Source organism: Electrophorus electricus, chromosome 2 (genome assembly GCF_013358815.1).
Source record: "Electrophorus electricus isolate fEleEle1 chromosome 2, fEleEle1.pri, whole genome shotgun sequence".
Lineage (NCBI taxonomy): Eukaryota > Metazoa > Chordata > Actinopteri > Gymnotiformes > Gymnotidae > Electrophorus > Electrophorus electricus.
The window spans coordinates 34,594,815-34,612,876 of NC_049536.1; the positions used below are offsets into that span (position 1 = coordinate 34,594,815).

General features: G+C 47.3%; 1 protein-coding gene across 3 annotated transcripts in view; it reads left to right on the plus strand.

The window, feature by feature from the left end:
* The window catches only part of si:dkey-91i10.2 (uncharacterized protein LOC555224 homolog), a 29,543-nt gene that overhangs the window by 6,479 nt on the left and 5,002 nt on the right, over positions 1 to 18,062 (plus strand). Inside the window, exons 1-4 of one of the 3 annotated variants that reach the window (XM_035523645.1) lie at positions 4,306 to 4,459; positions 11,242 to 11,370; positions 12,769 to 14,273; positions 17,097 to 17,280. In XM_035523645.1, coding sequence (XP_035379538.1) covers positions 12,820 to 14,273; positions 17,097 to 17,280 — 1,638 coding nt within the window. In that variant the 5' untranslated portion in view covers positions 4,306 to 4,459; positions 11,242 to 11,370; positions 12,769 to 12,819. Of the gene's footprint in view, positions 1 to 4,305; positions 4,460 to 5,144; positions 5,185 to 11,241; positions 11,371 to 12,768; positions 14,274 to 17,096; positions 17,281 to 18,062 lie in introns of those variants that run through there. The other 2 variants (XM_035523647.1, XM_035523646.1) reach the window with 2 other exon arrangements.

Below are 18,062 nucleotides of genomic sequence, written 5' to 3' on the forward strand. Positions count from 1 at the left end.
CAGCTCAGCAAGCAAAAGAATTGTAAGCATGGGGAACATCTCACCGAAGCTAAACTGGCAGGTGAAGTGGTCCTCTGTTTGGGAAATGGGGTTTGCCTCGTGGCGTTGCCTGTTCTCTGGAGCGCGTTATTGTATTTGCAGGTCCCCCTCTCAGCCCCACTGAGGCCGTGTGCAGCTTCTGTGGTGCAAATCGTTTAACGGGCCCTGCTGGGCTTTGGTTCGTTGTTTCTTTACCAAACACAGAGGTGACTGAATAACCAGGTTCATACAGGGCTGCGATCTTAATTTGATTATTATTTTTTACCTTTTTTACCTGAAGCACGTTTTTTTCCCCGATGACTCTTAAGCTATTATGCAGTTAAATGGAACCGCTTGGCTTTGGCAACATAGTGATTATTCTGAATCAGAAAAGATTACGTATAATCTGTCACTTTAATAATGCAAGGTATAAATGATGTGTATTTTATGGCTACATTTGTATATGATGATTCTGGACTGTTGCTTTGAGGTTCCTTAAGGTCATTCAATAAAATAATGACAGTGCCTTCAAAAAGCAGGTGTGTATGCCGTCTACTGAAATAGACCCGTCCCTGTCTGTTGGCTGTACTCTGCTGAATAGCCTGTGGCTCCCAGCTACTACGGCACTTAATATTCATCACTCATTATTCAGAATAGTCCTGGTGCCTGATCTCCTCTGAAAGGGCTTTTTAAGCCTCTTCATTGTTGTGGAAATACTGGAGCCTCAGAAGCAGCTCCTGTTTACCATAAAGATGACTTTGTCTGAATTTCCATGAATGGCATATTTTATTTCACTGTGCCCATCCATTAGGACAACGCACTACAAGTAAGGCCAATTTCCTGTGCTACTCCTCCACTGAGTGGGTGGGGGACTCCTTGCGTTAATATTACCTGTAGTAAATCTCCAAAGAAAAGACCTGATTAAGCCATTGATGTTCTATCACTGGTTGTGAAACTGTGGACCTCTGAATTCTCTGTCCTGGGTGACTGGATCCAAAGTCTACAGTCCCGTTAAGTAGGTTCAGGTATGTCATAACGTAAACCTTAAACTAAGAAAGCAACGTTACTATATGTACAAACTTGAAAAGTCAAAAGCACAAAGGTAAATGAGAAGGATGCATAAAATGATTGTATGAAACACATGGGTAGTATAATTTGTAATGCTTTCTTCTGACCCCTAAGTCCAAGCACCTGAACGTCTCACTTGAGCCCGCTTCCTGCACGATTGCTCCTGCTCAGGAATCGCTCGAACCGTACCTCTGAGTCCCCAGCATGCACGTTTGTGCTTCTAGCCAAGCGTGACTGCAATGAAGCAGGGGAAGCTGCCCAGCTTAATGTGGGATGCACTGCGTGGTGCTCCCATGGCCTCCAAACAGCTCAGCCAGACCTGCCTTCTGACGTTTCCCCTGCCTCGCTGTGACTAATGTGCCTTCCTGTAGGAGACTGTGGCAGGATTATATCAGGTGACACACATGCGCGCGCACTGTGTTTGTGTCCGCGAAACCCTCTTCATCGTGAGGAGTATGCCGACGACTTCATCCCAGCCCGAAGTCGTACGTGCGGGTCCATTTGCTGTCTCTGTATTTGTGTCAGTGTGTTTGTCCCACATTCCTCTCCTCGGAGTGTCGCTCATTGTGTATATCATCAAAGGACTGGGTCCCTGTGTTTTCCATTGCTAAGAGTCTAGCCCAGATTTCTTCTGTAACCCACATGGAGTGCTGTCCATTCTTACAGCATCCTCTGTATCTAGGTAGACCTATAGGCTGTAACAGGCAAATTCCACGTTATATTATGTAGACGTTGACAAACGGCGCGTTGTTCCTTCTCTGGGAGTAGCACTAACTAGCCATTGTCTGGCATTGCAAATGCAGCAATGTATGACAGAGATGGACAGCCTTTGATTAGAGCAATACAATCCACCCATTTTATATTTATTTCTTTCCTAGATGAAAGACAATGGAATAAAAGAGCAGTTATATTTTAAGCTTTTAAAATATATATATATTTTTAAATACACCCCCTGTATAACCAGCTTGCTCTGAGATAAGCACATTCCTGTTGAATTACAGTTGTGTTCCTCGGCCTGTCACATGCTGATTCATCTGAATTTCCAAATATAGAACTGCATCAAAAAAAAGCAGAAGAAAGGGGCCAGTCCCTCGCTGGAACTGTTCACTGCCACGGCTGCGGCGGGTGCTATAAATGATTAAGGCTATGCTGGGGTCCTCATGAATTAGGAATGGCCTTGGCTGCAGAGCTGAACCGCTTCCTCCACGTCAGGGTTGCACGGGGAGCGCCAGCCAACGAGGTCCGCGTGGTTGCGGGGCCGTGGGGTCGTTAGTCCCGCCCAGCTCCACAGCCCCCAATATTACAGGCTCCAGGCGAGTGGAGAGTCGGCTACATCTCAGTCAAATACAGATGACTTTAACAATCATTTCTGTGTGGCGATAAACAGCGATGCATGGTGTTTGTTTGTTTGTGGACCCCTGGCTAACCACTGCTGTGAAATGGCTTCTGTTTTTATCAAGATTTGAGATTTATCAAGCCGAGTTGTACTTGGTGCTGTCTCACACTCTTCATAAATCTGACCCTGCTGAAAAGTGAGAGGGACCCATTGAGTGTTTGATGGCTGATGCACTTATTGGCTCCTGAATAGATAATGAGATGTATTAAACTGAAAGGTCTAGACAGGACAGCAGGAACTACAAAGCCATTTGGAGACTCCCTGTGTCTAGAGACACTAGGCTGTACAGCAGCAGCAAATAATACATGTTTTTGTTATCACTTTAAATGCATTGTAGTCATGACTAAGATTTGTATTGTAACTCATACTTGTCATGCTTAGCATTAGCAATTTTCTTTAACACTTAGAAATGCTGGGAATCTTAAAAAAATGCTCTATAACATTTATAACATTAAATATAGGCTCATGTTTTGAATAGTTGCCCATTATGCTTGGTTATTCCATGTTTTGTTTAGTTTTTTACACGTGGTTCAGTGAGAACCCATGTGTTACACTGCTGTACAGTTTCAATGGTGCCCTGATGTGAAGCCAGCACCAAATGCCTCGTATTAAATGTGAGTCTCTCCAGGGAGTTGGGAATAAAATGGTGCTAATGAACCAGCTGAAGGCATCGGCTGTCCGCTGCCGTGGGGCATCGACGACTTTGGGTCATAAACGACTAGGAAAGCCCGGTGGCGCTGCGGCTCAATTTCTGACAGGTCAGCCGGTGTCTGTTTCGTACCCAGCTGTAGGCTCTCTGTAGGCTAGCAGTGAGGGGCTGTGGTAGGCAGGGGGAGAGGATTAGCCACCCCCCCCCCCCACCCACACACACACACACACACACACACACACACACACACACACACACACACACACACACACACACACACACACACACACACACACACACACACACACACACACATTGGCCATGCCAGCCACTGTATGCTGTAATTACACTGCGCTGCTGATTCACTCTGGAAGCTTTCCCATGGGGCTCCTGAGGAATGTCGCAGTGTGTTCTGATTGGTTTTGATACATTCCAAAGAAATACTTGCTGGTTAATGAACATTTTAATCACTTTGTTCATATGAATATGGATATAAATATGAATATGAATATGGATATGGATCATATGAATTCCCGTTTAGATATAATAATGAGCCGACTTCCCATTGGCCCCTTTATGCAATATAAAGTCAACAGGATGTGATGTATTTCAGTTTAAGACTTTTTCATTACTTCCAGACAGTGGTATGCCTGCACCGAGAAAAAGTGATCAGCATCAAATTTATAGGACGAAGGGGCCGTTGCATCAGTATCAGCCTGTGTAATTAAATGGGGCTGTAATGAAAAGGAATGAAACATTTAAGACGTTGAAACATTGCCAGAAGAACGTAACGGCACCTGTCCCGTCTCCTAGCAGCTCGGTAGAACTGTAGGCGTGCAGCACTGGGTTCACGCGTGCACCGTTTGGAAGAGAAGCTGAAAAAGCAAGGAAAACAAGGAATCCCCTCTTGGCAGAGCAGGTGGGGGTGAGGGTGGGTGGGTGTGTCTAGGACGTCCTCCTGGACAACCTTGTGTTTCTCTGGTTCCCATGCCAACAGCGAGTGGAGTATTGGAGCATGCTCAGTGAGGAGCTCTCTGCTGTAACAATAGCCGGGGAAGCTGAGAGGGTGCACATGCTGATCTTACACCAGAGTGGAGCAGACCTCGCCTCTCTCTCTCTCTCTCTGTCTCTCTCTCTCTCTCTCTCTCTCTCTCTCTCTCTCTCCCTGTTTGTGTCTCTCCCTCTCACCTCCATGGTGTGTGAATGATGCTTTTTTCTTTCTGGCGTGGTTTTGCATTTAGTGTCTCATTTGCCTTGGCTGCTTGCTGGATAGGTAAATGGACTCGGATAGCAGTTCTGGATGACACTTATTTGAACTTCTGAAACAGGTATTTTAATGCTTATTTAGTTTTCGTTTTCTTTTTTTATTTCAGTGTTCCTATTAACTGTGTGCTTATTAACTGTGATGCTAGCTAATTTAACTTCTGGTATACTTTTCATTTTACTGCATTTCGGTTTTTATTATTTTGAGTGTTTATGGTGTAATGTGTGCATGACTTTTATGGTCGATTGCAAGTACACATGAGGGGAGAAAAATGATTTGTATGATCTTGCTTAGCACAAAGAACAAGAAAGAAAAAGAAAGGAGAGAGAGAGAGAGAGAGGGAGAGAGAGAGAGAGGAGCTGAACATGAGTATACCCATTCAGGATTGTCATCGGATCCCTTTACTGTGCAGTAGTACCTCACTGACCCACCTCTGTGTTGTCGTGGCGATGGAGGGTGAAGGGTCAGACTTCGCTTGGCCCGGCCACTGCAGCATTAATGCATAGTGCAGCCAGACCAGCCTCTCTGGACAGCTTTGCATGTGCATTGATGAAACAGCACATTGATTTGAGTGTGTGTGTGTGTGTCTGTGGTGTGTGTGTGGTGCTCTAGATCAGGATACATTGCCAGGCTGCTCCCGCTACAGTGTGGTCCTGGGGGAGTGTCTGGCGCACGTGGGCAAAGACCCCCCCCCCCCGGTCGCGGTTCTCTCTGAGGAAGAAAGCTCTCAATATTTCACTCCGACAGAGTGAGAGGAGGAGCATACAGGAAATTGGGAAATAAATTGAGGTGACACGAGCTGATTTGCATCCAGGAGCATCAGGCTAGCGCTCGCTGTAAGCGTAAAGGTTGGGTGGGCTTCAGCTCGCCGTGTGCAATTTACTGCGCTGTTCTTGGCGAAGGAGTTTCACGCAGTTCTACAGGCAGCTGGCCATAATGAATCACTATAAATCATCTGTGTATAGTCCTCTACACCGTGCGATCGTGCTGTGTAGAGGACTCTTCTCCAACTGCTTGGCTGGAAGCCGAATGTGAGCAGGGATCCCCTGTTCTCTCATGAACTGACAATGGTAATATCACGAAGACCACAAGCATAGGCTGCTGTCTGGAATCCCCTTATCAGTTATGTTTGCTAAACCTTGTTTGCTAAGGAGATGCCAATAGTTCTTGACAAGCGCTGTTGACCAAAGCTACAAGGTTTAGTCTAGCGCACATCTTGCCGAATCTTAATTATGTTATCAGCTGGGGGTAGAATGGGATTATAGAGAATGTGGGATATTGGCTTTGCTTGGACTCGCATGCTATTAATTAGATGCCGGTCCCAGCTGTGATACTGAGCAGTGAAGGGGTTTTTTACACATTTAAATTCCACTAAAAGAAAAATCGCTGACTTTAATATTGTCATCATTCCAAGAAATGAACCTCCAGTTCAGTTAAAGCATTTTCTACATTCATTGTTAATTTTCTCTTATAATATTGCAATTGTTACTATCATTGTTATTATTATCGATTGATAATCGATTTATTGTTAATGGTTTAATTGGTGTGCAAATGGGATGCCAGTGCTACACTGGGTTTGTCTGAGATTTGAGTATCCGATGATCGTGTGTTGCATTCAGACATTGCACCATTGGAATAAATCCTTTGGAAATGGAGATGCCAGTGGTGGGAGGTGTCTGTAGTCCTCTCGTTTTCTCCAGCGAAAGGCGCTCTAGCCTGAGGACATGCCGATGACAGCGGATCAATTGCTGCTCCCTCCCTCCATCTCCTCATTCCTAATCCGCCTCCTTCCTTACACCTCCCCTGTTCTCACCTCCTCTCCCCCTGGCTGAAAGCCCATTACAGGCCCTGCCGGATGCCAGCAGGGATCCCTTGACCCCTTCTCCAGAACTACAAAGCCGGTTGTGCCCGTGCGCTTTCAAACGCGGCTCAGTAGCAGGGACCCTGTGTGCAGGTCCTGTGTCTGTGTCTCCGTGGACAGTTATAGGAGCTGAAGCTGACGTGCGGCTACTTAGGAGGGCCTCCTAACGTCCTGAAATCCCCATGACCAAAAAAGAGAGGACAGGAAGCTAAGAGCAATCTGTTAACAATTTGAAGTGCACTTTCCTCGCTTGCATTGTTGTGCTTGAAGCTTTTGCCGGTTTCTATGTATGGCACAAACTGTGTAATGTGTATGTGTGTTTCCACTGGTGGCCACAAACTAGTCTTCCTGGCGGAATTCCTCTTGAAAGATCCTTGAAAGAGGATAGGTGGAATTCAGCAGTTTAAAATGGGTAGTGTGGACTCATTTAAACGCCACGGTGGGAACTTGGTGGGGTCTTAAACGCATTGGTTTAACAGAGTCTGTCATTATCATTAAAGAGCCTATAAAGTGTAAGACTATTGTATGACTAGAACAGAATTTCGTGTGATGGTGTGGGTGGATTAACTCAACATTGACTGTAACAGGTGGAGTGAGTGATAGCTGCAATTCTCAAGTAGTGTGTCTTGCGCTTTCTTGCTCTTCTCTCCCTCTCTCCCTTTCTCTCTCTCTTTTGCATGTCTATCTCTCTCTCTCATTCCCAGTGATGAGTCACCTAACCCATCTGCTCCCCATGGCAGTCCTGCCTTATTATCGGCTCTTTGTTTATCAACAGTGCTCCTCTCCTGAGACTATTTGTCCTCTTCTTTTTCCACCCCTCCATCTCCTGCTCTCCTGTTTTCCCTCCTCTGAGCTCTCCCTTCGTCCTCCACTCATCCTCCACTCGTCCTCTCTTGACTAATCTTCTCTTTCTCTCAACTGTCGTTCATTTGCCCTTTCCCTATTGTCTTTCCTTGTCCTTGGTGCATTTCTTTCAATATTACAGTTCTCTCTCTCTCTCTCTCTCTCTCTCTCTCTCTCTCTCTCTCTCTCTCTCTCTCTCTCTCTCTGTGTGTGTGTGTGTGTGTGTGTGTGTGTGTGTGTGTGTGTATGTGTATGTGTCTAGTCATTTACACTGAGTGTGTGTCTTGTTGGCTCTGACCCTCCTTATCTGTCAGGGTCTGGTATCGTGTTTGTTTCAGTGATCTACTTCACTGAAAAGCTGCTCTGGGCTGCGGTGGCTCACAGAGCCATTAGTGTAAAAGGCCATTATTATGACGTTTAATTTCTTAACTAACAGGTTACATCAGCAGAGGGCTCTGATGCATCAATCAGCTTCAAAGCATTTTCACTATTATATAAACAATGTTCCATTACTATGGACGATTTGTCTGTAGCCTTGACCGTATGCTGTTTTGGTTGAGTGTTTTGCATCTAGGGCAGCCAGATGTATAATTCTTCATAGTCAGTAGCTGAGAGAGTCACCAAACTTTAGCCCAGTCTCGTGATAAGGCTCGAGTTATGGAGGCTATTTAGAATCAATCTCTGTGTTTCTGGCTGAAATCATGTGATATCGCACTGCATTTAATACATTGTTGCCTTGCACCCAACGAGATTGCCTGTCAGGGTATCTTATCATAGCTTAGCACATTTTCATGTTTTAATAGGGTACATTTTCCCTGTAGTCACTTAGGGGACATAAAATGCAAACAAATATTTTTATGAAAATCTATGTGGGGCAGTGAATTTGTGTCATGTGAATCATTTAGAATGCAGACTTGAGTTACAAGCAGAAACAGCCTTTTTCATATCACAACCAGGCTACTCTGAACGCCATGTTCCATGGCGTGAGCGCTGTCTGAGGCCCCTTGGGCTAGAGGTGTGTCGTGGGGTTATACGTCAGCATTGTGTCTGCATTATATTACACAATATTTTCTTATTAAGCATCTTTAGCACTTTTAAATAAACTGTATGTTTCACTGAAGAGCATTTAGAGAGTTTTCACACTTTAAAATAAACCAGATAGCATCAAGAGGTTGGTGGATATTAGTACATTATGCCAGAATTGTAAAAGTTCATTCAATAAAAAAAAAAATTTATATCTCAGGAAACATCAGTATGGTGATATATGTTCAAGTTCAAGTTTGGTTTATTTGTCACATGCATAGTCATACACCGTATAACTCGCAGTGAAATGGTTGTCATGCATCATGCATCATGTAAATGTCTCCGAGTATCATGATATGTTTCACACCATATTGCCCACCTCTCTGCTTGTTTTTTCACCAGCATTCATTTGTGCTAAGATGGAGCAGTGGTTAACCCCCTGAAGCAAGCCCCAGGCTCTGCAGCTCTCGTGAATCCCCCTGGTGTCGAGGCTGCCATTGCCTTGCCTACCCGCGCTGCGCTGACAGAGGGCTGAGCATGTCTCTGGGTCATTAGGAGGCTGCATCTGCTTAGCCTTGAACTCCCTTATCCCTGGAATGGCTTTAAAAAGCGGGCATTGTAAACACCTCTCATAGTGATGCTCTCAGACTCCGAGATCTGGATGAAGATTTTCGGTGTACTTGCCCTTTGTCAGCTGCAGTCTTGGCAGGCCCTGTGTTTTACGCTCGTGTGTGTGTTTTCCTGTCTGTTTTATCATATTACGCTCCTGTGTATGGCTTCCAAGCAGGGAATTTTAAGTGATATGCTGTTTTTTAGCAAAATTATTAAGGATAAAGTAATTGTTGAAGATTGTTGGAGTTCTTAATTCACTAGTCTAAAGGCACTTGAAGAAAACACCCAAATTATTGATAATAAGCTTGACTTTTAAAACCTTTCAGGGTATAAAGGTTTTATATGAGTTTTATCATGGACTCGACAAAATCTTGATAATTATGCAACATGGACCAATATGTGATGATAACAAATTAGCCACCTAGTTCCTTCTTTTTATAAAAACCGTGTCAACAGATCGGCTACTCCAGCCACCAGAGATCTGACCCTGATCAACCTTTTCACTTGGTTTGTTTTTTGTACTTCTTTGCCTGGTCTAGCTGGTATCGTTCTGGGAATCCTCTCTCACGCCTTCCCCAGAAATCAGCAGCCCGATCAGGTCGAAAGTGATCGTCATTTGTTTAGGCCTCCTGCTGTGCCTTCGTGGAAGCAGGGCTGGGGATTTATAGCCGAGCGTGCCGGTTGTGTTCCCGGTCGACCACGTAGCCAGCGCTGTGCGTTAGCGGTGCATCACTGAGAGCGTGTGCTCCTTGTCAGAAGCTTCGGTGTGACTCGTGTCTTGCGTCTTGCCCAGCCTCAGCTGCGCCATCCCGCTGGGACTCTCCAGCCAGGCACTGAATTACTGAGGCAGTGGCACTTCGGACCACCCCTGCGCCTGCTCCACTTTCACGGAAACGTCCTCAGAGTGGCTCGCGTGGTGCGTCCACACAACACTGTCTCGTGTGGCTCCATCGGTGAATCTGTTAGCGAGCCCTCAGGTCATTTTAAAGGTGCAGTTTTTGGTCGGTACGGCTGCCATCAGTGAAGGCTCATGGCTTTTCGCAAGCCAGGAAAATGTCTTCTGTAGTGATTCGATTATTTCCCATAAAAGTGCCACACATTATGGTCTGTTCTGTTTTCTAATAAGAATGCGAATTCCATCCAGTGTGTAGGGGAAAGAGGTATTTTGTGTGAGTGTGTGTAGGAGTGTGTGCGTGTCTGTGAGAATAGATCTAAGTGGGGTTTTTTTGTTTGTTTGTTTCATATAATTGTCACACGTGGGATTTTTAAAAAATAATCCGTTGATGTATTATAATGAGGTGCTATATCACATCATTACTGGCTAAGTGCTCAGAATGTGTGTGTGCATGTGTGCGTTTTGTTTCCATTGGCTTTCAGTCCACGGCTTTGTCTTTGTTATACTCTCACACAGCGGCATAAGTGTAGAAGTCTCACTAACAAGATGAGACTGAACTGAGGCTGAAGGTGAGGGACGTAGCCACATGCCATGCTGGTTTAAACTGCTTTAAGCACCACTCATTTGTCATGTGAGAAAGCAGTGTGTGAGGAAGACTCGAGGAAGATCTAATCCCCATTCGGTTTCATGTAGTCTCCCAGCTGGCTTCAGCCTGAAATTCCATGACCACACAAGATTGTGATTGTCTTTTCTTATACGCCTATTCAAAGCCCTTAAAGGAGAGATGATGCATATTGTGGCGTGGTATTGTTTGCAACAGGATGTGAGATGTGAAAGAGTGTCAGAGAGCAAGCAGTCCTCTGCGCCCCAGACAGGCCTGCTGCTGTCTGCAGAGCTCAGTGTAACGGGCACCGTTCACAGGGGTGCTGTCACTCTGCGTCTCTCCAGGGCAGAGGGCCACGTGCCACACAAGCACTTCGAGCACAAGGCGTTGACTCTGCTGTGTACCCTACCTGTCCTGCCTGTGATGGGAACAATGGGAAAGTAGCCCAGGCAGTGTTGACGGCAGTCTGCTCTTCTCTGAGGTCAGCCACTGTAGGAACAAGAAAAATGGCACTCATTCAGAAGACACCATCACTGTTTGTGTTTTGTTTTGTTTTGTTTTTTTAAAGTATGCTCCATTTTCAAGTATGCAGTATAAAATGTGACACAAACCATTCCATGTAACCTGGAGCTTTGGATGACAGCAACGTTCCACTGTCGTTGTTTGTTTGGTATATGAATGGCTCTGTTCTTTGGCAGGTACTTCATGGCCATGGTGGTGTCATAACTTGTTTTAGTGATGATTGCAAGTTTGCCAGCTTGTATTACAGAGGCTCAGGTGTTCAATTTGGATTTGAGTGATTATTATATGTGTCTTTTACCCTGATCATCAGCCATCATTAATTATCTTCTTGCTAGACAGACGGTGTTTGCAGCTGAATTCATGATCTTTGTTGTCTTAAATGCACTGTCCACTTGAGAAACTGCAAGAGATATTGCTGAGAGCATTAAGAGATGGTTCTGAGAATCGACTGGCGTCTTATCGAAGGTCTTGTCTGTTTTTCTGCAGACGTTTGTGTAAGGTGTGTCTACTTCGAAGGCCAAACCAGCGGCGCAACGGGTGTTTGGAGGCGAGCCAGTGAAGGTGTGCCTGAACCAAGCTGAGTAAAGGTGCACACAGAGACTTGATTAAAATGGGGTGAGTTTATATGGCCAATATTGCATGCAAAAATACAAATCAAAAATGAATGCCCAACATTTCAGTTTTGAACAAAATTCGTAGCTTTTTTTCTGGGGTGCTTTTTGTTTCATATTTAGATTTCTGACTGTTTGATATACAGTGGATAACCTTTCTCTCCCAGTCAGGCTGTTTCTGGCCTCTTGCTTGCTGTCACTCTAAAGCAGGAGGGATTTGGCAGTAGTCACCCTTGCAAAAGCTTATTATGAGTGAGTGCCGTCCTCCCGCCTGCTTTGAAAAGGCAGCTCGAGCTTCTGCCTGTCTGCTGCAGTCGGCGCTGTGGACGCTCATTAGCCAAGCGCCTTATGGTAATCATGTGTGCGCGCTTCTTCACACGTCAGCGCTTTTCTCGAACTCAGCCCACAAAAACTCTGGCATCACTACCGGCGTATAGTTGACTGAACGGCAGCCTGCCTTCCAACAAGATAAATCCTTTTTTTTACCGCAGCACATTAAGATACGAAGATAAACAAAGAAGGTTTTGACTTTTTATCTTTGGAATATAGCATCTAAATTACATTTGATTAGCCAGGGGCTTCAGTGGTTTCCAGTTTAATTAAACTGGCTCCAAATTGTAATTGAACAGCTGAACATGTCGGTGACCTTCTTCCAGCCACACTGAGCTCCCTTATCATTTTCAATCATTTAAAATTGGCTTAATGTTTTCTGGGCTTTTTATTTACAATCTACTATCCCGCAATTCTCCAACAGGCATTATAGGACAGGTGATGTATTGCAGTGCTATATGATCCCGCTGTGAAGATTTTCAACCTGATCTCTGCTCCAGCTTCTGGATGGACAGTGCAGATGCGTATTAGTCTGGCCGCTTACTAATTACTGAAAAACGGAGTGAGGAGAACTCATCTGGCTGATCCATGACCCATTAGTGGAATGATGGCTCGAGGAGAGTGAAAAGTGACCCTCTTTATCACGGTCTTTCCTCCTCCTCATTTCTCAGAGGCCAGACTGGAAGACATACGCTTTCTTTTTTTCCAGCCATTTTTAGCATATTAATGGGACTATGCTCATTTTGAAAATATGCAACAGGACCAAAGCTCCTGCATGCTGCAGCTCTCTGACCTTCTGTGTCTGAGTCGTGTCTGCGACAGATTTGTCATTTAAGTTATTTTGTCATGATTGAATATGGGAAATATGTGCATCGTTTCACAATGCAGAATATTTAAGGTCAAATCAAGCGCTTTAGATTGCTGTCTCAGATTGCTCTCCATGGTAACGGATAAGTCATTTCTAAAGCCCTTGGCACTAATGGCTGATGTTTGGATGTGTTACGAATGTCAGTATGTGAACCCAGTGTGATGTCATGCCAGTGGTCCGCTTGTGCCCTCTGACCCCCCGCAGAGCTGCTCTCCCAGAGACTCCCTCTGACGGACAGCAGCTACCGGTGCAGCCATGCCAGACGTGAAGGCTCTGGCATGTGAGTGCTCCCCGCCAGGGTCGCCCGTGACCTGCAGCATGGACCTGGAGCCCTGCCTCAGCGAGCTGCCAGACCCGCTCTCCGTCTACGGCCCCCCGCTCTCTGACCTGGAAAGACCCGCCGGCCGTCGCCCTCCGGGATGTGATGGTGGCGATGGCCTTCTCGGCAGCCTGGGGATTGGGTACCGCTCCTCCACCCGCGGGCACCTGCCCAAGCAGCCCATCGGCGTGACCGGCCACGGGGCAGAGCTTCTGTCGCTGGGCTGCGTGAACTCGGCCGGTGGCCGGCTTTACCGCAGCCTGGAGAACCTGCACTGGAGCGCGGGGTCTGAGCAAGGCATGTATGCTTACAGGAGTGTGGAGAGCGAGTTCCTTCTGCACTGCAATTCCAGCGGCCCGTGGTATGACGGGCCCCCTCAGGGACCGAATGTGTACGGCGTGATGCACGGCGCGGACAGCATGGCTTTCTACCCACGTCGCGGGCTGGCGCAGAAAGACCTGCCGCCCTTCCTGCAGTGGCTGTTCCCTGCTGTGGAGGACTGGGACCTGAACAGCAATGGGCGGAAAGGTCTGAGGGACAAGCTCCGCCTCCAGAGCACCCGCGTGACCGAGCCCCACAAGCCCCTGCGGCCTCTGCCTCTGCTGAGCAGCGTGGCGCATTCGTTTGGTGACCAGGAGATGGTGCCGCTCCTCAGGTCGCCCTCCTCCCCGGGCCTGCCGGGAGGCCAGAGGGAGCTGCACGCCCGGCGCATCACCAGCCCGGAGGAGATCAAGCAGGAGGTGCTTCGGCGTCTGCAGCTGCGCAGGCAGAGGAGCTCTCCCAACCTGAGCGTCGGCTCTGGCCAGGAGCCCCACATTAGCAGATCATACACCTCCGAGGCCGGCAATGGCCCCGCCCAGGCCGCGGCGGAGAGGAAGCGCCCCCCCACGGGCCGCCTGCGCATCCCCACCTTTGAGGAGTTTAAGCGCATGAGGCAGAGAGAGAGCAGCCAGGCTCCCTCGGCGCCACCCAGCGGACGATCCCGGGACGAGGGCCAGCACGCAGAAGGAAACGGTGAGGAGCAGGCACGGGGGGTGGGAGACGGATCGGAAACGGAGGCCCGGCGCGGCTCCGGCCGAGAGGAGCCCGCGCAGGACGGAGCCGCCGCAGAAGCCGCCGACGGAGCCATCTGCACAGGCCCTGCGCCTCGCTCTCTCCTGCACTCCCAGGCCCCCACCACAGGGCAAGAGCGGGTCCGAGAAGCAGACGCCCCCGGAGCTGCCACAGCAGAGACTCCCCCTTTCCCTCCTCTCAGCAAGAAAGGGGAAGGGGGGTCCAGTTGTTGTCCAGCCATCCTGCTTGATGGGACTGACCTGTCTAGCTACGGAGCCAAGATCTACAAGATGAAGGAGGGCCTCCTCGGATCAGCTCTGGACCTCATAAAGAAGAGGTCAGTTTCAGAATGCTGGGTCAACGTTAATGTTTGTAGCAGCTCTTTTGACTTGCAGTTTCTGCATTCTCTAGTGTAAGATATAATGGTCAAACCATTATGGGTTTTTAATTAGCCAGTGTCGATATTTAGTGAACAGGGAGGCTGATGGCCAATATAAAATACCAAGATCATCTGCACTTATAAAATACAACATTATAATAATAATAGTCATAAATGAGACACAAAACTGCCACATTTGAATGAACATTTATTTAACACTTATTGTCTGCATCATCTCTATTTGCTTAAGTAGGGCTGCATTGTTTCTGCGTTGCACTTATTTTAAATTTAAAAAATGCATCAACTAAATGTACACAGGGAAACTAAAAAGTCAACTGAGTTAAAACAAAAGCAAACAAACAAAAAGTTCAGCCCATGCTGGGGAAAAAAATTGGCCGATGCTGTTTTTTTCGAAATGGCATTTAATCGGCCAACCAATTAAACGGTCGACTGCTAGTAAAGCGTAGGTATCTGTTCATACCAACTGTTTTCTCTTACACAGTGTGCTTTTAAGTTCAGTAAAATGGGTGCTTAACAATAGTCGATCAGTGAGTCAGCACAGAAAATGAAATGAGAAACACTGTTGCTCTTAAACTGTGAAATTGGACCCCATGGTAGGCCCTGTGACGTTATCCAGCAGGAGTTGGCTTTAGCAGTCTTGTTCACAAGTTATTTCATCATCTTGGGACTGGTTCAAGCAGTGCATAAGGGTGTATGCATGTGTCTGCATGATGCTTGTGTGTGTGTGTGTGTGTGTGTGTGTGTGTGTGTGTGTGTGTGTGTGTGTGTTTGTATGTGTGTGTGTGTTTGTGTGTGTGTGTGAGTGTGTGTGTGTGTGTGTTTGTATGTGTGTGTGTGTGTGTGTGTGTGTGTGAGTGTGTGTGTGTGTGTGTTTGTGTGTGTGTGTGTGTGTGTGTGTGTGTGTGTGTGTGTGTGTGTGTGTGTGTGTGTGTGTGTGTGCACCGCACTGGTTCTCTTTTACTGTCCGCAGTGCCAGGGTAACACGTGTCTAGATGGCAGGTATGACTGGATTTGCCCCTCAAGCATCTAGTGACAGCTATGATGGGCGGTTTTTTCCTGGCAGCCTAAGAGTTCAGTAACAAAAATGGCATGCGGTTGTTGGGCTGACTAGCAGTCTGCAAGCCCAGCAGTTTCACCACGACACTTAGAGGTAACGAATGGGACTGTAGTAAACATCAGCTACATGGTCTTTTCTGCGTTTAGTCTCAGGGGCAGCGATTACAGTGCACTGTGAAGTCAAAGGGACAAAGCGAAGAACGCTCAGTGCCTCGGCTGAGTTATACTGAGTCATCACTTTGAAGTGCTGCCAAGCGATTTTGTGTCATATTAGAAATAAATTTACTGCACCATCACTGAAGCATGAAACGTCTCAAATTACAACAAATTGGCTTAATATCGCAGCATGTATTTTTCACATGTCCGTGTTCTGCACACTGAGTTTGTGAAGTTTGTGAAGGTTGTTTTGCATTAGAGGTTTCTTTATTGTTTGGTTGTCCATGTTTCCACGTCGGGGAAAATCTTCTGGGTGCGAGATAGCTGCAGAACTGTTCAAAGAATGATGTCTTAACAAGCACAAATGTTGGCTCTCCACATTTCTCCACAAGGCATTTTTACTAATTATACGTAATCTTATCAAGGTAAAAATCTTGCTGCAGATACTACAGATAAGTTTGATCTTTTTAGGAAAAGCAGTGCTGAAAGGAAAGACAATAACCTACAAATTTCTGCAATAATTTCACTTGTCGAAACGCTTCAAATTAGTGAAAATAAATTAATAATTTTATCATAATCTCATGAGAAATATTAAATATATGGCCTACATTCAAGATGTATTCATATTTTGCTGTATGCAGTAGGCACCAGTAGGCAACATTTATCTTAAAGTCTCTGAACCATTTTCTTGTGTACACTAGGAGCTGCCTGTCTCTCCAGGACAAACAAAAACACTAGCAGTCTGTTATATCTAGTTACGTCATTAGCGGAGCACAACTTTATTCAATTCATTTCCTTCAGTAGACATGTATGGATATATGTGCATGTGCGCGCTCAGCGGCGTTCCAAAGCGACGGTTGTGCTGTCAGCAGTATTCCAGGATTGTGTCTATGCAAATGGGACTTTGAGACGCACTCGTGCTCTGCATTAACAAAGCCCAGGCTTCAGATGGAGGGTGAGGCAGAAGGAGACGCAATTAAAGTGGAAGCCATAAACGAATGGAGAGAGCGAGAAAGAGCGCTTACTACAGACAGCAGCACGGGAGAACGAGTGCGTCAGGAGGAAAACGGAGCAACGAGCAGACAGCAGGCGTGAAAAAGAGGACTCTGGAACATGCACGTTCACTGAATAGCTGCTGCCGGTCAGCTGGACCACCGTCTTGTAATATCCGCATCTTTAGACGTGTCTTAATGCAGAGAGATGTGCATGGAGACACACTGACAGAGAAATACAAATACATTATGACACAAGGACACACACACACACACACACACACACACACACACACACAAAGGAATGTTGAGAGCTCCATTGCTGGCTCAGTCACACATCTGCACATGTGAGTTCATTGAGTTCAGGTGTTAATGTGAATTGAAGCGTCTAATTGCTGTGTAGGCTGCAGGCTGTCCCTGGAGAGCAGGGTGGACAGCCACGCACCACAGGGGAGAAAGCCAGGCAGAGGGAGGGCTCGTAATTCCACTTTAATAGACCCCTCTCCCATCCTCCACAACCCCCAACTCTCTCTCTCTCTCTTCCCTCCACCTTCAGCTGCAGTGCGGAGATCAGCGCAGAGGCACCCGTCAGGCTGTCACGTGACCGGGATGACGGCGCTGACATCACCGCTCCCCAGCCCGGCGGTCGGCCGGCTCCCGTTGCCATGACGACACCGGCCCGCAGAGGAGAGGCTTGCACCGAGGCCACAGGACGGGAAGAAGAGCAGTCGGCAGAACGCGTAAGCGCCCCCCGTCACCCCTCCCCACCCCCCACCCCTTCCCTTCTGCACACACACACACACACACACGCACGCACACGCACGCACGCACACACACACACACACACACACACACGCACGCACACACACACGCACACACGCACGCACGGTGACACCCCTCCTTACCTCTCTGTGTTTTCGGTGCAAGCGTGCCCCCTCTCCCCCTGTCGTTCCCCGGCTGCGTTCCGCGGGAGGGCTGTGTCACACGTGCGCGAGCGAGAACACACGGACGAGCCGCAGCTCTGGAGGCAGGCAGTAACAGCCCTGCCTCACCGTGACTGCCACGCCGGATCAGAGACTCGCTCCACCGCTGCTGCTGCGCTTCCTTCCGCTGGCACTCGGGGCTGCAAGTGTGTCCAGACGCGCCGATCCGTCTCCTTCTGGATCGCCCGCCGGCTTTTCTCGCTGTGGTTTGCTGTGCCACATGCCCACGGCCGTCAGGTTCCAACGCTGGTGGCAATATTGGTTAGACCTTTCTGGCTGTTTGAGATGGTGTATTTTGCACTGGTCGACTGGAATTGAGGTGCAGTATGTGTTGTCTGCGTGCATCCATCTGTCATCATGCGCGTCTCCGCTCCGTGTTGCCTGTGCCGGGTTTGATGTGTAGTGTGGTGATATCCTTTCAGTTTCCAGTTCTGCCTGTAATTGCGTGCAATCATAGCTGCATTGTTAATTAATCATTTTCGATACCTGAACCGACGGCATCTTGTTACTCGGGTACTGACAGATCCATCCTGTTAGTC